The sequence below is a fragment of the Stigmatopora nigra genome, chromosome 1 (assembly GCF_051989575.1).
Source record: "Stigmatopora nigra isolate UIUO_SnigA chromosome 1, RoL_Snig_1.1, whole genome shotgun sequence".
NCBI classification, from domain to species: Eukaryota; Metazoa; Chordata; class Actinopteri; order Syngnathiformes; family Syngnathidae; genus Stigmatopora; species Stigmatopora nigra.
Window position 1 is genome coordinate 22638212 of NC_135508.1, and position 25632 is coordinate 22663843.

A 25632-nucleotide genomic window follows, 5' to 3' on the forward strand; every position below is an offset into this window, starting at 1 on the left:
GATTTGATGATTCCATTTACTTTGATTTGCTTTGTACTTTGTGCTTTTGCTTTGCTGTTCTGTCTAATCACCCTCTTGCTACTGCCACAATGTAATTTCCCGAATACGGGATGAATAAAGTTATCCAATCCAATCCAATCCAACCATTTGACAGGCGACCAAACGTCCAAGCACCGGGGACCTAGGTCCAGGTCAGTCCACCTGTGTGGAGGTTGCATGTTCTCCCCTGGACTGCGTTGGTTCTCTCTGGATACTGTTTTTCTCCCACATCCTAAAGATGTGCATGGTAGGCTGGTTGAACACTCTAAATTGCTCCTAGGTATGAGTATGAGCGTGAATGGTTGTTTGTGTCCTTACATGTCCTGCGATTGGCTGGCCACCAATTTAGGGTGTCCACTGCCTCTGGCCTGAGGCTCCAACACCCTTCGTGACCCTAGTGAGGATAAAGCGGTTCAAAAAGTGAGATGAGATGAGAAAATAAATTAATTAAAAAAATGAAGAAGAACAAAAACAAAACAACCTCAATAATAAATTAATTTGAAAAATGTCCAGGACATTTTCTTTGTATTTTTAAGGTGGATGCAATAAGCTTTCAAAAATGTCAATATAGCGTCTTACCTCCGTGGGAGGTGCTCATGAAAAGACGAGCTTTAATTGGACACAAAACCGTGACGTCACAACGTAAACACGGAAGTACCGCGAAACTACGAAATCATACAACATGAATAAACGCAAGTTTTCCCTCGAAGATTCGACAACTAAAACAACTTCCACCGGCTTACCGGAGACAAAACATAAACTATCAAAAACCAATGTGACCAGGTAGGCGAAACATTTCAAATCGACGTGGAGTAAGACAATGCATGTTTTTATTTTTTCAAATAGTTTTAAAACAAGTGGAAATAATAAGCATGGCGTTAACTAGCAATTACATATAACCAACAATATATGTTTCATGTAAGAGTACTCTTCCTATTGAATAGTGTACTTCAACTCATAAATATAGTAGTCATAATGTGATTACTCGCAGTTTGGTAAGTATTCAATAGAAAGACAACTCTTTTTCACAGTGTAATAGTCCATCTTTTTTTAGAAGATTTAAAATTGTCATCTGAAGGTCCACAGATGGTGATATACCAATTTGGAAGAAGGAAAACCTATCTTCTGGGGAAGAATTGTGGGCTTTGACTCTACAGGCAGCGCTGCCATACTATGATGAGCAAGATTGGGAAGAAATTCCTGACTTTCCACATCCATCAGCAAGAGTAGGTGAACTTTTGAATTACGTGTATCTGTCCTGGGGGGTGCTGTAGTCCATCCCAGCCAATTCTTTGAAACTCCAATTTGGTGGCCAGCCAATCGCTGGGGACCAAGAGACAGACAACCATTCACACTCATAGATCGGGGCAATTTAGAGTGCTCAAGCAGCCTACCACCCAGGTTTTGGCACCTAAAGAAAACCTATGCAAGCCTGGGAAAACTCATTTTTTTTGTTTTTTTTTTGTATTATCATTTATAACTAACATTTTAGTAAAAGACTATTAAAAGCAACTATTTTAATTAAGATGGTGATGATATACTTGCATATATTTTATACCACTTAGTATGATAATGACTGTTTTTATTTTCACCTAACAAAACAATATAATTAATAGTAGTCATCTGGTTTTTTTAGGTTATTGAGTATTTGCTGACTCTGATTTAATATACTTTCTGCATTGGTTTTAGGAAGTCACATCAGAGCTACAGGCTGAAAATAAGTGCTCTAGCTTGAATCAAAAGGTTCCCAAATCCCTCAAATCTCAGGTGTCGCAAAAGAAACCAGATTTCCTAGTTCTCCTTGCCCAGCAGGACAAAACTGAACTGGACATTGCTGATACGTCACATTCTTCCCTCAGTCGGCAAGATTGCGGGAGTAAAACTATAAAAGCTAGCATTGAAAAAGATCAAACATATGTCGACGCTGTCGCTGGGCCCTCAGGCATTGGGGCAGGAATGGAAAAAAATGAAAACAGACCACCGGTACAAGGCAGCTGTCTCGATAGGATGAGAGACGCTGATATGATTGAGGTGATAATGGAAAGTGAAGAGGAAGAGGATGAGGAAAAGGACTTTCATGCCACAAAAAGTGGAGAACAAGCTCAAGAAAAGTTGAACACCTGCCCTATGTGCCTGGTGGCCTTCCCTGTTGAGTGAGTATGGGCAATATCCTCTGATAAAGTCTACTATAGACAGCTAATATATTAAATTGAATAATTAGCTCCCTACAACTCTGAACTGAAAAAACAGTAAAGACCACAAGGACGAGTAACTGTTCTTTGTTCTGTTGCTTTGTGTTCACTCATTAACACTATCCATTACTGCGTCATACTACCTTCTTATACAGTGGTACCTCTACATACGAGCTGCTCTACCTACGAGATGCTCGAGATACAAGGAAAATTTAGAGAAATTAATTTGCTCTAGATACGAGAAAGCCAGGTGGCCATGACATGACAGGCTGTTTATCGTTGTCTTTTTTGCCGCATCTCTTTCATGTATGACAGATATCTACGAGCACTGAACAATTTCTTCACACGTTTCTCCTTCACATGGACGAGAAAACGCACAACGCGCATGTGCGGGCAAAAAGAGGGATTTCTGGGTAATGAAGTATACTTGTGCACACAACACTGATAGCCAATGGCATTCTTTCTCAGAATAAAACTTCATTACTCACAATCAATACGTGGGTAGGCTGAGCTGTTGCATTTCCTGCTTTTCATTCCTTAGCCTGTTAGCTCCCGCGATCGCTCATTCAAGACTACTTCTCGTTGGCAAGTGGTCGTGCGTTATCCTATTGTGAGGACATTTGTGTGCATCATTTTCGGAATATTTTGAAGGGAATACAACAGCAAACAGCCCATCGATAGTGGAGGCGTGGCAAACAGCTAACCCGGAAAACAAATGTAAACAAAATTAAAACAAAATTTTAATTCAGTTTTCTGTAAAGTTACATTAAACTTATGTTTGATTGAGTGTATATATCAATCCAAGTTAATTTAAATTTGTTTGTTCCGTTACGAGTGCGTTATCGTGGGAAGATACCATGATCCCATCCCCTCTTTGTACCCTCCGCGAAATCCGCCCAATTTTAGTTATGTTAAACACATGTTTTTACTATTAAACCACTAGTTATGTGTTACTTTGTTAATAGATGGCGAATTTGAAGAGAAAAAATTCCAATCCAATATCCTTCTTTTGGTGATTTTTCAGAGGGTTGGAACAAATTCAGTTTTTAGTTCATGTCAATGGAAAACATTCGCTCGAGTTATGAGAAGATCGACATACGAGCTCAGTCCCGGAACGAATTAAGCTCGTATGTAGAGGTACCACAGTAATACATTATGGCAGGAATTTAGCTATAGGTTTTGGAATTAAATACATTTTTAAAAAAATCCTGTCCCTCCAGGTCTTCCCAGATGGATCGGGATAGCCACCTTGCGCAGTGTCTCTCAGAGATGAACGTGGACATGAGCTGGTGATCTCCAAGTGCCCCCCCAATGTGCGCTAGGCTTTGGAGACAATAGTAATGTTTGTATGTTGATGGAAAGTCCAGAGGTATTAAAATGTTCTTTATATAACTCAGCTATCATGCCTCATTTTTTGAACTATTGGCAAATGAAACAAATGACCTGTTTTGTAAGTCTAACTTAGTTTTCAAGGTTCTCATTTTTGAACCGCTTTATCCTCACATTCATAGCGAGGAGCCGTTTGAGTGTCCAATCAGCCAATGTAAATTAAGTGCACTAGAAAGGGTTAAATATGGAATTTTGCTCCATTGTATTTCTAAGGGATTCTTGGAAGCAATGACATCACTTGAAGGTGTCAAAGGTTCACAGAAAAACTATTGATTTTATTCTTGATACAAAGATGCGTGAAAAAAAATTACATATGCAACGAGCATCGAATTCAAACAAACCTGCGGATAATAAGTTGTTCTTTTTGTAATCGCTGCTGGCCAATATTGGAATGATCAAAATGCCCATCTTTGGTTGCACAAGGGAAGAAAATTTCAAGTAAGAAAACTGCTGTACATAATATCTGAGGAATTTGCAAGTTTGTGTGTGTGTTTGCACTCGGTGTTTTTAACTGCTTCATTATCACTTCCCATGCTATCGTCCTCTGCATGTCAAGGCCTGCGGCTAAATGAGAACCTTTGACTCGGGAGCCACTAATTAATCCTATTATGGTTATCAAAATAATAAAGGATCAGAATTCATCATATAATTTCCAGCCCACGGAGTCATTTCTTCTTCATCATATTTCAAATCTGAATTTGATGAATAAAATTTTATGTTTGATAAATCTAGATCTATATGAAGATGGTCAAACATTTGTCAAGTCACAAAAAGGATTAAAAAAAATAAAAATAACATTTTAAATAAATATATGTGTATGTGTATATATGTGTGTATGTGTATATATGTGTGTATTTGTATATATGTGTGTATGTGTATATATGTGTGTATGTGTATATATGTGTGTATGTGTATATGTGTGTGTATGTGTGTATGTGTATATATGTGTTTATGTGTATATATGTGTGTATTTGTATATATGTGTGTATGTGTATATATGTGTGTATGTGTATTTGTATATATGTGTGTATGTGTATATATGTGTGTATGTGTATATATATATATATATATTATATATATTATATATATATATATATATATATATATATATATATATATATATATATATATATATATATATATATATATATTATATATATATATATATATATATATATATATATATATATATATATATATATATATATATATATATATATATATATATATATATATATATATATATATATATATATATATATATATATATATATATATATATATATATATATATATAGATAGATAGATAGATAGATAGATAGATAGATAGATAGATAGATAGATAGATAGATAGATAGATAGATAGATAGATAGATAGATAGATAGATAGATAGATAGATAGATAGATATATATATATATATAGATATATATATACACATATATACACATACACACATATACACATACAAACATATATACACATACACACATATATACACATACACACATTTATACACATACACACACATATATACACATACACACATATATACACATACACTCATATACACATACACATATATATATATATATATATACACATACATAGATATATACATATACCTACGTACTCTACATTCCATGAATTATCCTGAAACAAATGCACTGATGCTTGATTGAGGTCATTAGCTGCATAAAGACACATGCCCATCCTATACAATCTGTAAGACTCAAACTTGTAACATGGCCAAAACTAAAGAGCTGTTCGCAGAGAAAAGAGACAAAGTTGTACACCTCCACAAGACTGGAAAGGGCTACTGAGAAAGCAGAGCAGCTTAGTGAAAAATGTAAATAGTTTTAAAAATTACCATACACTGATTTCTGGATTTTTCTTTTTAGATGATCTCTTTCACAGTGGACATGCACCTACAATGAATATTTCAGACCCCAAGTGGGAGAACTAGCCATATAGTAGATGTTCCAATAGTTATTGAACTGAAATAACAAAGCTGATGTTGAGCAGCAACATTAGGTACATATTCCATCGTGTATAGTTTTTATTTGGGAAATTTGTCCTACAAAACCCTGCAGGGGCCTGTTATTTTTTTATTTCCACCCAAGGGCAGCAATATGTTTAATCTGGTCATTTGAGTAATAAAATCAATGTTTAATGAATTAATAAATTAGGATATTTTTATTTTCAGGTGGCCCAATGGGGCGATTTGTTAGTGTGTCGGCCTCACAGCTCTGGAGTCCTGGGTTCAAGTCCAGGTCAGTCCATATGTGTGGAGTTTGCATGTTCTCCATGGGCCTGCGTGGACTTTCTCCGGGTTCTCCGATTTTTCTCCCAAGGAATGGCCAAGGAACATGTTACCAAATATTATCGCTGCTGTATGTATATTTTTGACCCCGAAGATTTGATTGCTTTTTTCTGTTCACCCATAATAAATTCATAAAAGAACCAAACTTCATGAATAATTTTGTGACAAAGAAGTATCTGTTCCAATCATTCTATCAAAAAAATCAGTGGTAGAAATAACTGGAAACTCATGAGAGCCATAACATTATGTTCTTCACAAGTGTATGTAAACTTTTGACCACAACTGTATACTGCAAGATCAAGGTTTAATGTTAATAAATGGTAAACATCCATTCAATGTTTTTAAACATCCAGTTCCATGTTACTTTTTACTCCAAGCTGGTTGAAAATTTGCGGGCAATTCAAGAAGAAAAAAATGACTGGTTTATTTGTAAATATATTTGATTACAGTGTCCAATACATTTGTTATTTTGGTGGTTTGGTAACTGAATAAATGTAGAATTGTTTTTGCAATAGTTTGACAATTGTTGTGTCCACACTATGTTGGTGTATTGGGGATTAAGATTTCTAATTTTTTAAATACACAATTTTCTGAACACATCTGTATGTAAATGACCTAGGACGTTTAGACATTGTTTTGGTGCCTTGGAAACCAAGTTAGTCAAGTGAGAAGATTAGGTAGCTCTAACAAGCTTTAATGAAGATGGACACATTGTTCTACAAGAAAGCATGACCACCCAGCAGCTTGATTTTAACAACCAACTCCAGATGGTCCTGCAGTGCAGTGCAGTGATGCCTCATATGGAAGGTATGAATAGGGTTAGAAGGCTACTTTTGCTCCTTCAAAAACACACCATTGGGGTCCGCCCGGACTATGTGCAACAGAAGAGTCTGAAATATCTAAAAAAAATGATATAAAATAAAAATCGAATCAATTATAATACTCTTGCCACACTCATCCGTTCTCAACCTCACAGATTGCACTGTACATTGTGAATAAAAAAATATCTGAGCAAAATACATCCATACTTAACCGAAGGGTCAATAAATATTTCATTCTATTCAAGTTATTGTGCTAATTTCCACCGGATGGCCTTTCACATCAGGAATAAAATATTTACAAAACTAGATGTCCAACTAACTAATTATGACCCCCAACAAGGACAGAGGCGATTACATAGTGAAACCTTTTTTTCGCCAGACACACAAGTAGTCATTTGCATATTTGTTCTAATGAGTTTTGATGCTTTCTTCAATAAATAGACATTAATGGTTAAGGGTTATATTAGATTTGAAACATTTGAAGGACCCCCCGCAAAGCAAGGTGCCACAGGGCATTGAAACAGTCGAATAACCATACAAAACAGAAAATCCTGGGCTAATATTTAACTTCTTTTTTCCACCACATTGCTTATTGCAAACTCATCATTTTATTTTGTCGAAGGGCTTAAAAGAGCCATGATGCTAATCAGGGGTCGCCAACTCTGGTCCTCGAGGGCAGTTATCCAGTTTTTTTTCCTGGTCCCCAACACACTAGAATCAAATAATCAGGCTTGTTATCAGTGCTGCGTCTTTGGCAAGACTTCGAGGCGAGGAAGCGGGGAATTAGGACCTAATCGTAGGGAAGCAGGCGACGACAAAAGAGGTGATGCTCAAACCAAAATTGAATAACTTAAACAGAATCTTAGAAAATATCAAAGGCTTAGAAGTCAAATCACATAACCAAACCTGACAAAGGGAGACACAGGAAAGCGGGGGAACAAGGTATATGGGAACAAGGCATCGAGGTAACGTGGAGAGATGGCATGGACAAACAAAACAGACCAATGACATGACAATCAGTGGGGTTTAAATTGATTGACATGGGTTTAGATGACAATTAGGAACACCTGGGAAACACATGGGGGAATACACCAGAGGCGGAGAAACCACAGCTGAACACAATGGGCAATCACTCAGACAGGACACCAGAGGGGAAAAAAGCATAAAACCAAGCAACCCTAACAATCAGGCTTCTGGACAGCTTGCTGATGAATTTATCATTTGACTCAGGGGAGTTGGAGGATGAAGATGTGGAAAAAAATGACTGGATTAGGTGCCCTCCAGGACCTGAGTTGGTGACCCCTGGTGCAAACATTCCAAAAAAGCAAGTTTCAACTTTCACATTTTTTGATTCAAAATGGAGTCAGTACATTGGACCAATGTGATTTTTACCACTCCTGTAAGGATCTGAGATAATAAAGAACGTAAGAGGTTTACTTAACATGTATATTAATGGCCGGTAAGGTTTTGTGGCCACATTTATGGGACTGGGAAGGAGGAATACTACTAACACACGTCTAAGCCAGTGATTCTTAACTGGTCGGTGGGGACCAAAAAAGGAGCCCAATTCAGTTATTATCAGATAACTACAGTAATACCTTGACATAGGAGTGTCTCAACATCCGAGAAATTTCAGATACAAGCAACATTCCGAGATAATTTTTCTCCTGAGATACGAGACAAATTTGACATAGGAGCATACGATGCGGCTAGGTGGTCCTTTTCAAGCTGTGCAGTGATATTCATGATAGGACAGGGAGGGGGCTTCTTCTAATATGGATACAGGAGAAACAGTTAACGGAATCTATGAGGACTGGAAAGTAAAGCAAGCAGTTGATAAAGGGGAGGCTTTGGCCCCAGCAGAAACCTTCAAAGCGAATCCTGGCTGGTTCGATAACTTTAAAAAACAAACTGGGATACACTCGTTTGTGAGGCACAGGGAAGCAGCTAGTTTTGAGTGGAAAGCCGCGGCGAAATACATTAACACCTTTGCCTCGGTTAGCGAAAAGGTGTGGGTTTCGCAAGCTAAGTTCATTTAAGTTAAATTTAAAGTTTATGTTATGTTATGCAGGGTCACAAAAGTGTAGCGAACTAAACGTGTTGCCGTCAAGTCTCTCTCCTCCGCCACCGCACTTAACCGCTACCGTCTGTCTCAAAGATAAGAATTCCATACAGTACTGTACTTAACAATGTTACATTTTATTGCAGATCATAACAACTACATATGTATTTGTTACTCTGTGATCATAGGTGGTGAATTAGAACAATTAAAAACATGTTTTCCATTGTAATAACCTTGTTTTAAGTGGGGGGTTTTCCCAGATGGTGAAAACTGATTAATTTGTATTCAGTTATTTTATAAGAGAAAAATTGATTTGAGATTCAAGTAAATTGACATACTAGCTCAGTCCCGGAATGCATTAAGCTCGTATCTCAAGGTATTACTGTACTGATATTACCAGAGGTTAGCGATGAAATTTTGACGCTTCCGGCTGGTTTACCAAATTATTTTGAAGGTTTTTACTTGGGGTTTGAACCTTACATGTATTCACTTTTGTTTCGATATTCCTATTACACATCGGTTATCCACATAGAACATATTTGGAAAAAAGAGTAATAATTAAAAAGAATTAGTTGAATTTGATCATTTATAAAAAGTAATGAGTTTTTGGATTTTTAATTTGAATTTGTTTGCCTCTATAAATGCAGTTATGTTCACACTCACTCAATGTGCCATTCTTCTGAAATAAATGAATGCAATACAAAAATAGACATTTTCAAAAGTGTGTTTTTAAGACGCTATTTTTAACAATACATTTTATTTTTCTTCTATAAAAGAGGAGCGGGACTTTGCAACAGTAGGCAAATGTGGATCCCAGGTGACAACAGTTGAGAAGCACTGGGCTAAACAATACTACGCAATATCTTGTTGATTATAAGAAAATCAGATTCATTGGTCAAATATTAGCCTTACTTAACCCTGCAATGAAATGTGCAAACTGGGAAACGTTCTCACAAGCTATTAACTCATCAAAACCAGTGGGACATGTTTTGAAGTCATTTCCGACATCGGGTTTGGCAACGCTGCACGTGTGCTTCAAAATTCCTCGATTTAAAAACAAAACAAAAATCCCCAAGTCTGTTTAGCTTATAAAAGAACCTGGCAAGTTACAGACTATTATATTCTGACTAGTTTGAGTGGGTAAAGGTAAGTGCAATCAAATATGTGGGAACTTGTTTGATCTGTGAGGCACTTCTTAAATCAAATTTAAAAAGCATGCTTCATGAAATTATTTGTTATGGATGTAAAAGGGCCATTGGCATCAATAAAAAAGGCATCGTCAAATTTAGATTGAATACCTACATGATCATTCGCAATAACTTAAAACTTTCATTCAACATTATACATTCTTATTTTAAATGAGTCGCACACCGCTTCTAATGACATAAAAAAAAAACAGAAAAATTGCCAAGAGTTTGTAAAATGTTCAAGGCTTTTACAGAATTTGTGATTCATCCAGAAATGGGTGACAGGAAAAAAAAGGGCTGTCAAAAAAAATTGGACACCATAGTGGACATTCTGTGGCATCAATGGAAGCAAAAAGACTGACGGAACCAGGAAAAAGGGCAGGAAGGCTAATCCAGAAGTCATGTTCTTCCAGTGGAGTGACGACTTGTTGGAGATACCAAAAAAAATAAAGAATTTGGTATCCCCTTAGTGCAGGAAGAAACATTTCATTTCCCGTTGCTTAGCTGACCAGGTCTGGACAGAAGCGTTCTTCCTCTAGTTCTTGGGATGCCTTGCAAGAGGCTATTAGCTGAGATGAGAAAAAACCACAAGGAGCACAAAATCACCTTCATACAGTCTCTTCGGTAGAGAGAAGAAGCGGGTTGATGTATTCAAATCCATCAAATTCCGACTGGTCTATTCTTTTGATGACACTCCTGGAAAGGATAAAGGGGAGGTATTAAACCACCTATGCATTGTGATGTAAAAATATTCAAGGAAATCGTACATTACAACAATCCCTCGATTATCGCGGTTATGGCCGCGATAAACGAAAAACCGCAAAGTAGGGTCACCCCTATTTAAAAAAATATATAATATTAAATACTTTACTTCAGTGCTGAGTTCTAGTAGTAAGCGTAGGACAGGGGAGTGGCTTCCGCTTGCGAGTTTCAGAGTGGATTTTCACATTTTTATGAACTTATTAAAAAGATATAATTAAAAAAAGTCCCCTGAAATAAATATGTGATGTAGTGAAGCCGTGATATTCAAGGGATTACTGTATACCCCTGAGTGATGCCAGAAATGTGCCAGAAAGGCTGAGTTAGTGCTAGTTAGAATTAAATGGCTTTCCTAATGTAGTGCCAACTGCCAACACTGCTGTTGTTTTCACATTTGGAACACACCTAACCAAAAAATCAATGAGTTAGCCATGTATTATGTTTAGATTAATACTAGCGCTTATTTAATTACATTCATGGAGTTTCCCCTACCTGCTACCTGTCAAAATCTCCCATTTTCATGTTTGAGATGCAAAAAGGAAACCACTGTCATGTGGGAGTAAAAATCAAAATGCTAAGTTGAGCTAAGAAACACATTGTGGAAAAAACCTTTAGTGGTAAGAAGGTCACAAATTTTGACTAGACTTTTTTTTTTGACAAAGGGATTACATGGTCTTCAGCACTATTTCTCAATCTGTTTGTTTTTAATTTGTTTTATAGCAAACAACAAATCAAATAACAAGGCTATATGTACTCAGATGTCACATAGTGAGGTCTATGAAGGTAATTTCTGTTTTTGATTGAGAATTGAAATACACTGTATGATTTGCTCAGCTCTTGCATTATGGACACTGCATTTTTGTTTTATTCATATTTATTTTCTGTTCTGCTTATCCTAACAAGAGTCGCAGGGTTTTGGAGACTAGCTTTAGGCGGCGGACACCTTGGATTGGTTGCTAGCCAATCCCCTGGTACCATTTTTGTTTTAATGGTGTCTATTTAAGATTGTTGAAGTCAGGGTTTTTGGGGGCATTTGATAGCAATCTACATCAGAACACACCTGCATTTTGGGGACTCATTAAATTGGCTTTACTTGATAAGTACAAGTTTAGTTTTTTTTAGTCATTAACCAAAATAGCATGCTGAGAATAGAGGGCAAAACTAAATCCAATGGTGTCTCTGACAGCAGCCCAGGAAAATGGCATGCACTCAAAGGAAAGAAAGAATGTATTTGTGCAGACTAATCGGTACCTTTTGCTTCCCGAGTCTGCTGAATCCAACTTCAAAAACAGATTAATGAAATGGAACCCCCTGACTAGTTGACGCAAACTGGCTGGGTAAATAGAAAGGCTTCCTAGCAACACTGCTGGCTTTAGTTTTCTACTACATTGGGAGTTTTTTTGTGTTAATAGCGGTACATTTCCTCAGAAGGGATGATGAAGAAAATAAGACTGAGCTTAACGCAAAGGGTGAGAGAGAAACATTTTTAGGTGTAAGATTCTTGCTTTTTCAGGCTTCAAATCAAATTCCAAATTCATTTGGATGAATGCTGAAAAGTGCTGATGTTTTTTCTGCTACAAAGACATATTTGACTCCATTTATTAAAATACATACACATTCTAAAAAACTTTTTATCCTTCTAAGGCCCACCTTCTTTCTACACCTCACATTTGTCTGTTCCAAAGTCAAAACAATCTCCTTATCTAATGGAAAAAGTGGGCTTTCTCTGCTAAACTCTACTGGACCAAGCTTGGCTTCTAAAATCATAGCACATTGATGGAACCTGTAATTGGATCTCGGACTTCCTCACCAAAGGCAGCTGAGAGTCTGAGTGGGGAGCCAGATATTGAGAACCTACTCAGGAAGTACTTGCTTTGGCTTCATTCTAAACCCCCTGTTGGTCATACATCCAATACTCAACTGCCAAATTGAACAATAACTCCAGCCAGTCAATCACGCTAGCAATGTGGGTGAAGTCAGTCAGGTTCCAACTGGCTTTTTGTTCTATACAACTACAGCTTCCAAATGGCCAAACCTGTTGATTACAACCAATAATCTTATGTGAATGAATTTAAACGAGGAACAGATTCACTCGGCTGGTTTAGTAAGATTGGAGCAAAGATTTGCAATTGCGGGCACTGAGACAATCATATTTATATGACATCATTTGTTATAGTTCTAGGGTTCCAGGCACACCCCATGACTCTTGTGAGGATAAGTGGATGTATGAATGAATGTTATGTGATCCTTTTAGTTTCGTTGTAAAACCGTGAGTTTGAATTACAGTTTATTGAATGACATTTGCTCTGAGTGGCACAAAATTGTTGCTAGTTATTCACACACACACACACTCAATAGTCTGGTGACTGATGTCACCACTTCAACAGGTAGAGATGCTGGTTCAGGAAATTGATTCATAGCGATAATTCAGGCCATCAGACAACTCATAGCCTTCACCGATAACCGATTCAAATCAGTTTCTCTCCACAGTTCTAGTCTATGTGTCTCATTTTCTGAACCGCTTTTTCCTCATTTGGTTCCAGCACCCCAGCAACCCTATCCCAGTTGTCTCCGGGCCAAAGGCGGGGAACACCCTGAATCGGTGGCCAGCCGATTGCAGGGCACGAGGAAACAAAGGACAACCATGCAGACTCAGAGCCATACGTAGTGGCCAATCAGCCTACCATGGATGTTTTTGTAATGTGGGAGGAAAACGGAGCACCTGGAGGAAACCCATGCAGGCCTGGAACATGCAAACTCCGCACAGGTGGACCTCAGAGCTGTGAGGCCGACCCGCTAAACACTTGCCCCACAGGCCCGCCCGTCCCCGTATGTTTTTTTGATCAAGGTATTTATTTTTATTTTTTTGGACTGACATAGCTCAAGTAAATGATAATTTACGGTGGTGTTTTCATCAACTAGTTAGCCAAAGTGAATTGGAAATGCTAGCCCCATTTTCGGCAATCCTTGTTTGAGCCCAGATTTACAGAGACTATTTCCAGCGCCCGGGTCGCTCAAAATTGAATGTGAGACCCCTGGATTACAGTGTTTGTTGCCACCATTCGGATTTTTACCATAGTTTAGGCAGCGAGAGAAATATACTTCCCTTGGTTGTGTCAATGGCTTCCATTTTCAAAGACTGGAGGCTGTCATCAAGAATCTAAATGCCTCTCTCCCGCTTCCCCCTCACCAAAGCATCCTGGCAAGATCCCTCAGCAATCTGGGCTTTTAATGTAGCAATGTAAATCTCTATCATGGAGAGTTTACCCTTTTCTCGCCCGACAGCGCATCACTTTTCTTTCTTCTTGTGCCAAGCCCATCAGGAGTGGGAGCGAGGGGAGACTGGTGAGGTTTTTTGCATCACCCCCTCGTAGCGGGAGTGGGCGATATCTGCCTCTCTCCCTGGTAGCAGAGAGAAGAGACGGGGATGGGGAGATAAAGTACGGGGAGGCAGCGAAGAGCCAAGCGCCTTCTTTTGATGTGCCTTGGTGTTTGATGCGAGGTTGATATCTCCACTATGTGAACTGGCTCAGAGTTCTCCACCCCCCCCCCCCCCCCACGCCATTCATCTTCCCTCAATGGAACCCCCTCAACATCCAGCCTTCCCTCTACAAAAGACGGCCGCAGACCACTGTCGTCTAATTCTCTCACGTGTGATTTTGGATGCTGATGCAAGCAGCCTCGCCGCAACTGCTTAATTGGCTGAAAGGCTCAGCCGGCCTGAGGCTGGTTTGAAGCAGCGCACCGACCGCATCAACACGTTCAAAAGGTGAGAGAGTTGACGACATCTGTCGTGGATTCAGAGCATGATGGGTATTTAATAAGGCTACAATTAACACTGACAGATCCAGTTTCTGCATGCACTCTCATCTTTCCGCTTGCTGTTGAGTGGCAGGCTTGAAGTTGTAAGGAGGAAGTAAAGATACCTAACATTTAAAGCAGGGCTGTTAAACTCATTTCAGTTGAGGGCCGCTTTGTCTGCCAGCTCGGCTCCCACAATTAATCGACTTGAGAATTGACAGCTTTTTCCTGATAGTCGGTAGGTCTTTTAAAGACATTGAAATGTATTCAAATGTTTTTGAGCCTCTTAATGGTAAATATTTTCATAAAATTTTGATTTTTTTTCCTCGCCAATAAATTTACTTTTTTGATTTTTAATTATCATTAAAATAATTTGTCTTTTTGATTAAAAAAAAGTAAAGATACAATTTATGACATTAAAATTTAAAGGGGAATTGCGCAAGCATTCTTTTATTTATTTTTTTCACATTTTTAGATTTAAAAAAATGCTTTTTTTGCGAAATGGAGTGAGACCATCCCTGAACATACAGTTTTTCAGATTTTTGTTTTATTTTAAACTTTTTCTAAAATAGGGAAAACATTAAATATTTTATTTTTTTAATTAAAATAGAAAAATAAAAGTAAAAACTATATTTTTTTTATTTTTGAAATGCTCATTGTTTTAAAAAAAAGCTACTTAAAAACATTAAATATTAGAGTATTTTAGTAAAAAGTTTAAGAGTAAATATTTTCTATATAACTAAAATTTTCGGTTGAGCTTTAGCATGAAACATGAAGTTGATACACAAGATTTACTTTCATGAGGTACAGTAAGTACATTTTAACAACTATATTTCAATTTGTCAATTGTATCAAAAAATATGAATGAAATGAGTGAAACAGGAAATAGTTGTTTTGCTTAAAGAAGATTAAAAATAATTCATCTTAGTCTTTTAAAAGTTTTTTTCTCAGGAAAAGCAACACTACATATTGTCAATATATTTAAGAACCTTTTTTTTAGCATAACCCATGAATGGTTTTCCATGCCCTATTGCTCTGCGACTGGCTGGCCATCAATTCAGGTTGTCCCTGTCCCTGGTGCTAGAAGTCAACTGGGATAGGCTCCAGCAACCCCCAAGAGCCTTGTGAGGATAAGTGGTTCAGAAAATAAATGAAAATGAAAGAATCACTATGAACTGTGAAAGTGTAAATAATGATGAAAGCAATTTTTTTGTCATTTGTCATTAATGGACAGCTTTTCAACTCCATCAGTAACAAAGGTGGCCAAAATGAGGTCAGAAAAAATGCGGTCACGACTCTTGAGCATTTTTCCCGTGAGTGAAACAATATTTACTATATTACTCAGTAATGGTAGTCATGACATTTAAAGAAACAGTCCTTACTCATCATCCGGTGTTAGTTGTACTGGCTCATTGGTAAACTGAGTGTCAAAGTTTTCAAGGCCGTAGTCATCTGAGATTTGAGGCTTGAAGGGTGGAGTCATCTCCTTCTTCTCCAGCTTCATGGAAACAAAAACAAATGTATAGAAATAGTTTATTCAGTATGTTCCATTGCTTCAGATGAACCTGTAAATACTATTGAAGTAACTTTTCTATGTATAAAAAAAAAAAAAAAACATCTTTTTTTAGCATGGAACACCTGGCGGCGATCATTCAGCAGCCAGAGTTACCGATACGGCACTAAAATTATGTCATCGGCATGGTGCGCACTAAAAAATAATGTGCCGAAAGTACATGCAATATATACTTTTCAAGATCTTTTTTTTTCACAAATTAAGTAACTATTTTCTGATAATTCACATTTTAATATAAAAATGGCATGTAGCAGAAATGGATATGCTTTTTATGTTGACAGGACTCAGACAAAAGTACTATACATTCAAACATTGTCTCAACAGTCTCCAACAGTGTATTCCAGTTTACTCAAAGTACACTATACAATAAAAAAAAACCTGATATAGTGTTGTGCTCATGGATCCCATTTATTTAGCTAACATCTTATTATTACTTCTGCGACAAACATAAACAGCCAACATGATTTAAGAGCAATTAAGTTAAGAGCACAATAGTTAGTTTAAAAAAAAAACCCTGAATTTAAAGCTGCCAACCTGTTCATACAACTGCTTCACATGTATCCACCTTGTTAAGAAACAATAACAACTAGATTCTTTTGTTGTTTCTGTGTATAGTATTCATGTTTATTTCCTTGAAAGCTACTGATCTTCCAACTCTTTTCTAGGCCCTTTCTACACGCTTCATTAGCAGTACAGTTTCAAAGTGTTGGGTGAAAGGAGCTTCAAACAGAGACAGTCACTTTTCCTTCCAGACATCTCTCCATGGGGTTTTCTGATCGGGATTTTCAGGAGACGAAAGTCGCAAAATGAGCTCCTAGTTGACTTTGCTCAAAAACACAGGGCATTCAGTTCTAAAATGACTCCAAATCTAAATGACTTCAATCGAGAAATAGTGTCTGTTAGATTTAGCTAAGTATACGTGCATGACTTCACCAACAACAAAAAAATATCCTCAATAGAGCCTTAATATCTTGATTCACCATGGGAACTGAGAAAAAAAATGTCAAGTTGCATTCTTCCTCCTTGGAACTAGAGGATTATATATTTACCAGTAAGAAAAAAAGGAAAACCTATTTTTTTGGTTTCTTGAAGAGGGGTAAACAGTGATTTCTAAGTGGAAATCGTAATCGACCCAACCAGTGGGAAAAGCCAACCGGTTATTTTTAGGTGCCATCTCTACAATGAAAAATGTCAATCGAAAAAAAACAACACCGCAATTGCAGGAGCTTCCTTATCATTCACAAAAAATACAATAACATCAGGAGAGCCACAAACAATGAATATAAAAATAAGATGGAAGAGCTGTCGGCGCTTACCAGGCCGGAAAGGGAGTATCGGCAGTATTGTACTCTGTTACTGTTGATTCTGCAGATCTAGACTAGTGAAGGACTGTGCGCATAAGCTTGGAAGAGTGATTCTGCATATTTTCAACCTCAGTCTCAGTCTGCAGAAGGTCCCCACCTTGTGGAAGACTTCCTGTGTCTGGTTCCAGTTTTATCTAGCTCTACAATGTCTTTTACTGTGTCTGTATCCTTTCTTTCTTAAAGCAATTTAAATGCTCACACCTCATTTCTAGTGATATAGAGATCATAAGGGAGGACCTTCAGAATGTATTGATGGAAAGTGAAGTATGGGATAATATTGTTAGGTATTTTTGAGTTGCTTTGGGCCCCGACTATTTGCTGTGGATAAGTGCCGTTTAAAAAGCACTTCACAAGGCTTGCTTTAAATAAGGGCGATCCGGGATTAGGGACTAAGAAGGACTTGAGTGATTTCATCGCAAATGATCAATTCCATCATATCCATTGCATAAAAAATGATACTGAAAAACCTTGCATTTGGAAAGGAAATGAAAGAGGGAGGAGACGAGAGTGGTTAGGGCGTTGGCCTCACATCTCTGAGGTCCTGGGTTCAAATCTAGGTCATGTCCATCTGTGTGGAGTTTGCATGTTCTCCCCGGTCCTGCGTGGGTTTCCTCCGGGTACTTCGTTTCCTACCAGATTCCAAAGAACATGCATGGTAGGCTGATTGGACACTCTAGATTGCCCCTAGTTATGGGTGGGAGTGTGCATGGTTGTCCCGCCTTTGGTCCGGAGTCAGCTGGGATAAGCTCCAGCACCCCCCCACGACCCTAATGAGGATAAAGCAGTTCAGAAGATGAGATGAAAGAGGGAGGCAGGTAAATGATATTCAAATGTTTCATCTCTTCAGAGACTAAAGCCGAACCCTAGGGAACAGTCTGATGAATATTAATTCGTAGTAACAACAGTAGCAGTGTGCCAGGCCTGTCAGAAATGGAGACAGGCTTCCACTAGTTGGAGGGCAGAGAGCGTCGCTTCTCCACCTCTCAAAGCTTTGTCAACTTGTTTTCCCTCTACACTACAGAGGGACTGCTTGCTGGATTCAGGAATCTCTCTTGCTTTGATATCCTTCCCCAGTTTGCCTTTGGTGTGTACTTCACAGCCACTGTGGCAGCACTCATTAACACACTGTCAATTGTTTTCCGCCGCAATATGCTCCTATTACCTGACTCACTTTAGACTTAGTCACACTAGAGAAATACCAATCACAGTGACATGGCAACTTATAAAGGCCCAGACCACTACCGCTTCAAATGAGAAACTTGAAACATCTGTATGTAGACTGACATGAAAGCTGATAAAACACACAGAGGACATTCATGAAATTAATGAAACACAAATGTGAATTGACATTTTTCACTTTATGGATTTGATACACTTCTTTTGAAGATTTAGCAGAGATAGGTGTGATTTGATCGTTGGCCAAAGTACAGTATGCCAACCACTGCAAGCAAGCTGACGATTATGCTAGCGATGTGAGTATGCTGTGGGGATTTTTTTTTCTCATCTGTAAGCTCGCAGTACTTCCACATTCAGTGAAAGGGTGTGTGTGTGAACATCTGGTTACATGCACATGCTTGGAGACAATTGCAATTACCATTACTGGTTTGTTTGGTATGCTGGATGTCAACTGAGACACGACATAGCATCACATGGAGGGAAAAAAAGGATGTTTTTGGTTGCTATAAACCAGGTTGACGTGACACAGTATAACATCAGTGTTGGCTGGAGAAGCAAAAATATATATAATATACAATATATTAGTATATTGTATTTTCTCACTAGTGGCTTCATCTAAGTGCGCCATAAGTAGGATGGAGTATTTATCGTGTTGTCAAAACCCTGAGTGTAGAGAGTAAACAACTACTGTTATGTTTGGAAAAGGCCAATCAGAGACAGTGATGACTGCTATATTCTGTTGTCAAAGCTAACTGGCATTAAGTGTGGGTGTTCAGAGCCTACTCTGTTGTTTTTGCCACATTACATTGAAGTAATGTGACAGGATGTTGAGTCAAAGCCCACAGCATCTGTCAGTCTGTCAGTTGAATTGTCTGAAACAAAACTGACATGTTAAAGCTTTGTGTTTAATCTTTGCCTTAAATAAAAATATTAAGTGTTATTTTATATATGGCAGAGTTCGGGAACCTATAGCTCTTTTGATGGGTGCATCTGGCGTTCCGCCAACCTGTAAATGTAAAAGTGAAACCCGCTAGTTCGCCTGATATGAACGAGCTGTGACGATATGATCGTGCATTCACACAATGATCTTGAACACTACAAACGTAGCTCAGAACAATACGCTTCAATTTGGCCCACAATGTTGGTCGGTCCTCCCTTAGCAGATTGTGCAGGATGGCCTCGCCTTCCGAGACTAGATGTCTGGCGAGAGAGTGCTTTACTCAGCCCCTCCTAACTCACTGCTGAGCAAACTGGAGAATATTGCGACAGCTGCGAGAACTTATTTATTTATTTTTTTCCCCAGACTATAACTCACGCTTTTTTCATAGTTTGGCTGGGCCTGTGACTAATACTCAAGTGCGACTTATGTTTTAATTTTCCTCTCTGACCACCAAACGCTGGAGGGTTGTGATGCGTGTTGTTTTAGGCTATAGTTATCTGAAAGCATACTATGTTAACAAATGCCAATTTAGCCCATTTTTCTCCATTTTCCTATTGTTAATTTAAGGCAGACTTAGAGTCATGGGAGCCCGCATCAACAGACTGAAGAACAGCTTCTTCTCCATGGCTGTAGAAAGACTGCTGCAGGGGCAATGCTGCCCCCGCACATGTACACACAAACAACTCTCACAACAAACCTCTCTGCTCAACAGTACATTTCTTGCTAATACATGCACTTTACCACAAATGACTTCTCTATTTATAATATGTATATACATACATTATACACTTATTGTTCTGATTTTTTTGTTTTGTTCTAGTTGTTTTTTCTCTCCTTGTATCAGCTGCTTCTTTGAAGAGGGATACAACATAATGAAATGGTTTATTTAATTTTTTACAATAATAATAAAGCTTTTTTTCTTAATGTATGCTTTTTTCTCTCTTTTTTTAACCACAACTTCTCTGTAATGCTTCTCACCTGCTCCCAGTCTATACTGCGGAAAAATGTGTGGGACTTGATATCTGTGAAGCCTGTCTCGACCTGGCAACCCAGCCGCTCCTTGGGATCCTGTTGAAACAAAGACATCTGTTCAAAAATCTGAATTGGATAAACTCCATTCTATTTCATTGCAAAAAAATTCAAACAATGTCTGGACATCTGGATTCCCAATTGCTCTCTAAACCTAAATGGAGCCTCATATGGAAAGTAAATGAGTCTGAATGGGAAGGATATTCCATATCACATTCCAGATTTCAACAATTTTGAGCAAAGGGAGCAAGAATATGTGGAAAAGAAATTGTTTTGTTATTATATGCTATACTATGTGATTGAAACAAGCTCTTTACATTAAAAAGATGAGCCAAAATGCTACTAGCATGTATAGAGCTCATACATTTTGTGCACTTTACTAAGGATAGAAGACATTTTTTGTTGACTGTACTGACAGTTAAATCATCCATAATTATTAGTTAGAATTTCCAAGTGTGGTCTATGTGGGTTAAGGTCCAAATAAACAATTGTTGGAGTGTAAATGGTGATAAAGATAAGGATGTGCAAAGGTCTTGGTTAGGCATGTTTGTTAATAATAATAGTCTGGCTGACTTACAATTTGAAGACCTCCATCCCACTGTACATCTTTCCGCTGTTATATTGTTATGCTGTGTGTAAAACCACGTGATTTTTGAGGTGAGTTGCATTCTACTGAAAATCTAAGTTTACTGAACCGTTCAGCAGATTTGAAGGAAAAATGAAAATATTCATGAAGCAGTATTACTTCATCGTTGAAATTCTTTAAAATAGCAGTGTTGCTCCAGTTACTTTTGAAATGTAAACCACCCCCTGCCTGGTGCCCATAGTTGGCTGAGATAGTAATGTTTGTATTTCCAGCCTAAACAGCCCCCACTCTCAGTGTGATGGCCACTTATCATTGCAGCATGCTTTCATTTAAAAAAGTTTTGAATGTGTGAGTAAACTGGGTGTGGACAACCCGGTGGAACGAGTGGTTAGCACGTGGTGTCTTGGGTTCAAATTCAGGTCATGTCCATCTGTGTGGAGTTTTTATGTTCTCCCCGGGCCTGCGTGGGTTTCCTCCGGGTACTCCAGTGTCGACCCACATTCCAAAAACATGCATGGTAGGGTGATTGGACACTCTAAATTTCCTCTAAGGATAGGTGTCTGTGCATAGTTTTCCGTCTCCTTGTGCAGTGCCCTGTGATCGGCTGGCCACCAATTCAAGATCTCCCCTGCCTCTGGCCCAGAGTCAGCTGGGATAGGCTCCAGCACCCCCCGCAACCCTAAAGATGATAAAGCGGTTCAGAAAATGAGATGAGTTAACTGGGTTTGTGTGTTTCTGTCTGTTAGTAAGTAGTACTAGTCAGACTCGCCCTACTCTGTTAAACAGTCTCTGATTGGCTTACCCTTACATCTTGCCTTATGTTACCCAATATATAGCCTTTTCTGTAACATGCTTTATTCACAATAGAGCAGTGGTTCTTAACCTTGTTGGAGCTACCAAACCCCACCAGGTTCATATGCCCCATCAACGAACCCTACTTCAATGTAAAATAAATCATGATTTGTTTTTCAAATTTAAATTCCTCGCAGCACTGATTGTCGAAGCAATGTCACATGATCATCTGTAGCCAGGTGTGATCAAGTGAGGCATGTTATAGTGTATAGACATGATAAGTCGACCTCTGCAGCAAAAGATCCACTGAACCCCTGAGACCGACTCACCGAACCTCGAGGGTTCGATCGAACCCAAGCTGAGAACCACTGCATTAGAGGGATGTTCAAAAACCCCCAAATTCAGTGCAAATCTGCTCTTGAATGTTGCCTGCAATCTGAGGGATTGGGAACAATGAAATTTGGGGACAATGTTCAGTTGAATAAACATTTTGTTTGCTCAGTTTGTCTCACGTCCATTCATAAGTATACATTAGTACATTACATTACGGAAGTAACACGGGTAATGCTTGTACGGTATTTTATATGGCTGGTATAGGTTACAAATGTGATGGGTTATGTTAGAAGTTACAACAAAATAGTTTCATTATGTAACATAATATTATTTCCAACACTGAAAATATATTGTATGTACTGTACACCCTGATGGTACATACAATAAATAAATAAATAAAATACTGCATTAATGTAATTCTACATGGACAAAATTAATTGGCAGTCAAATTGGGCTTTTTTTTATTTTTTAAGGAAATTCAGTTTTTCCACCTAAAACAATGCACACTGGTAACACCCACTTTCCCCCCAGAAATTCTGGGTGTGTCATCAAAACTGGAATTGTATCTCAATTCTGTTTTTGTAGTGTTGCGCTAGATTGTACATGTAGAAAGAATGACCGAACAATTAAGCAATTTGGAAAGTGCCATTTTACATTAAGATCAGAATGGTGTCCAATTAGGTAGGTGCCCCTGCCAAAGATTAATGTTTTTTTTTTCTTTGTCAACAAGACTGTTAACATTGGGAAATTGATGTGTTTGATTCTTCCTTGTGCTTTGTGTTGGCATTCTGGCTATTAGCCACTTACCATGTTGTTGGAGCTTGACTCATTTTTCTTTTATCGTTTTAAATACACCTGTTTCATGGTGTGTCTGGGTGTAGTTGTTTACATAAAACTATTAAAAACTGGGATTTGTATTTCGTGGTGTCACGTGTGATGTGTGAGCAAAAGAAATGCTGGTTCGGCGGCCAATTCTCACCTTGTTCAGAAAACCCTTAAGCACACTGGCAGCTTTAACTGACAGGGACCTTGGGATGCGAATGGGCTTCTCAAGAATAACTGTTGGTAAAAGAAAGCAACAAGACAAGAAGAGTGAGATTGAGAGAGAAACAAAAGGACTATCGTGAGAGGGGTGAAAGATGATTCACAGTCCAAACAGCCTGTGGGTCCCCATGTCTGCTGCGTGGGAGTCCAAGGAAAGAAGAAGACTCCATTCTGTGTGTTTGGTACATTTTGATTGTGCACAAAAGTCTTGACACTCACACATTCAAGCCATGATAAAATAAGATAACATCAAAGAGCAACTATAAGACTAGCTTCCAGTTTGAACTGTGCCTCTCGTAAGCGTATCTCTATGCAGGTGCCATTGTCGGGGGTTCAAAACTATATTGGTTTACAAAATCTATACCTAAAAATGTTTCCATTGGTGCATTCTCTTTTCTTGCACCCCCTTTTACGTCAGGCCTTTTTTTTTCAATATACAAGTAGTGTGTCGGGAAGAAATGTACCCTGACAGTCAAGCAGTCAAGGTCATACAGCAACACTTACAGAATTTTGAATTTAGTGCATACACAAGGTGCACCGACTTATTGGGAATCGCGTCCTATTTAAAGAAACTGGTAGACTTTTAACTTTTGTATTTCCAAATGTTTATAAATTGAATGTTTGTAAGTTGGGAAACCAAGAACATTTCAATTATTTACATTTCCTTTATATACAAAAATGACCAAATGTACTGTATGGCAGGATATGCTGTTTGACTGCAGGATCACGGATTGTGTTGACTCTGAAATTGACAAGCACTGTGTTTCTTTTCCCTTGCAAATCAAATAAATTTCAAGCTCTGTGTGTCTGTCACACTAAAGCTGTGAGGCTGGCACAAGGACTCAAAGCAGGACCGGGCACAGTTTAGCTCAGTGGCATATGGTTGAGCAGCTCCTATAAGGATTGACTTGATACGCGTTTAAAAGGCACGTGGCCAGGAACCTGCTGTTCTACCAGCAAACCCACTAGGAGGGTGCTATACTGGTAGCAGATGATAGCTACTGTGCTGCTGACAGTCACAGCATTGACATATTGCATCAACAAGCCTATTACATTGCAGAGAAATGTTTGCTCTGAAAATCTGAAAGGAGGAGTATAAAGGGGAATGTCCAATGTAAAGAGTTCAGTATTGAGGAAACATAAGAAAATAAATGTTTTTAAACTATAGTGTATGTGCGTGTGATCATTGGTAGATTTTGTTTAATACCCTCCTTATATTGAAGGTCATGACTGTACCTTTTTTTTTGCATTGAATCCCATGCAGTCCAAACTCCTAATTATTTCTTGAGGATCTATCATGCTGTGTCTTTACTAGATGAAAAAGGCCTCTGCCAAATAAAATACTTTTAAAAATTATACTGCTTAAATATTGGAGAGATATAAAATTTTTAAAGAAAAAAACATCCCAATAAAAGACAAATTATGAATGGAAAATTCTTATCATTAAAAAAAGATCAAAGGCCAAGCAGTATCTCAAAACACGTAAATAGCATATAATATGCATTTGAAGTATTAAGTTTACAAATTTGCACTTTGTGGTTTTCTTTCAGTCATTATTGCGTTGATGCATTATTACGTACAACCGACATGTAAAAGACCAAATAAACAATTTTGAGATATATGAACACAAACCAGATTTCATATGGAAAATGAAGTGAACTAAAGCAAATTAGCACAAGTAAGAAAAAGAAATTAGCCCTGTTAGTGATTTCTCTATTTATGATTAAGTATGCCAGAACTGTCTAAGCCTGTATTGGCACAGGTGCAAATCCTTCACAGCTTAAATCTCATTTGTATTCCATTACATAATATTTATTTGTTTCTTGAGTAACAAATGAGAGGCTACGAGAATTAAATCCACTCCAGTGCTACCCACTAGTTAGTTTCTTTCAAATGTTGGTTAAAATCAAATCTTACTGCTACAAACCATAATCAGAGCTGCCAACCTCCGTCGACCCCATTTCAGGAGTACCTTAGTCCCATTTTCGGAATGAATGCGATTCACGCAAAATCGATATAAAATGTAAAAAAAAATTTATGCGTAGAACAATTTAAATCAAACTGTTATTATGTTTTTACATAATTGAAATATTGTGGTTTTGCAACCTTGAAAAACAATGACAGCATCATGAAAATAAGTTTATCTTTGTGTTTGGGTCCGTCCACGTGCGTTTTACACTCAGTAATGTGTCACACTGAAGTCGCACTTGTGTGTCAATCCTT

General features: G+C 38.0%; 2 protein-coding genes across 4 annotated transcripts in view; one reads left to right on the forward strand and one right to left on the reverse strand.

The window, feature by feature from the left end:
* Positions 1-686: 686 nt before the first annotated feature.
* On the forward strand, positions 687-3627 carry LOC144200900 (uncharacterized). The gene is made up of 4 exons (XM_077723280.1): positions 687-822; positions 1118-1265; positions 1729-2192; positions 3452-3627. Exons 1-4 carry the CDS (start codon positions 722-724, stop codon positions 3522-3524), a joined length of 786 nt encoding a protein of 261 aa, XP_077579406.1. The 5' UTR covers positions 687-721; the 3' UTR covers positions 3525-3627.
* Positions 3628-6620: 2993 nt separating this feature from the next.
* prkcz (protein kinase C, zeta) overlaps positions 6621-25632 on the reverse strand; it is a 61107-nt gene continuing 42095 nt past the window's right edge. For all 3 annotated transcript variants that reach the window (XM_077718024.1, XM_077718025.1, XM_077718027.1), the window contains 4 exons: positions 23345-23424; positions 20604-20693; positions 15955-16070; positions 6621-10708 (listed from right to left, as the gene is read on the reverse strand). In XM_077718024.1, coding sequence (XP_077574150.1) covers positions 10621-10708; positions 15955-16070; positions 20604-20693; positions 23345-23424 — 374 coding nt within the window. In that variant the 3' untranslated portion in view covers positions 6621-10620. The remainder of the gene's footprint in view (positions 10709-15954; positions 16071-20603; positions 20694-23344; positions 23425-25632) is intronic.

Excerpts from the sequence above, each read along its gene's own strand:
- LOC144200900 (XM_077723280.1), top strand. The coding sequence starts at position 722 with ATGAATAAACGCAAGTTTTCCCTCGAAGATTCGACAACTAAAACAACT. Across the intron at positions 823-1,117 it reads TCAAAAACCAATGTGACCAG|GTCCACAGATGGTGATATAC; the intron begins GTAGGCGAAACA and ends TGTCATCTGAAG. Across the intron at positions 2,193-3,451 it reads CTGGTGGCCTTCCCTGTTGA|GTCTTCCCAGATGGATCGGG; the intron begins GTGAGTATGGGC and ends CTGTCCCTCCAG.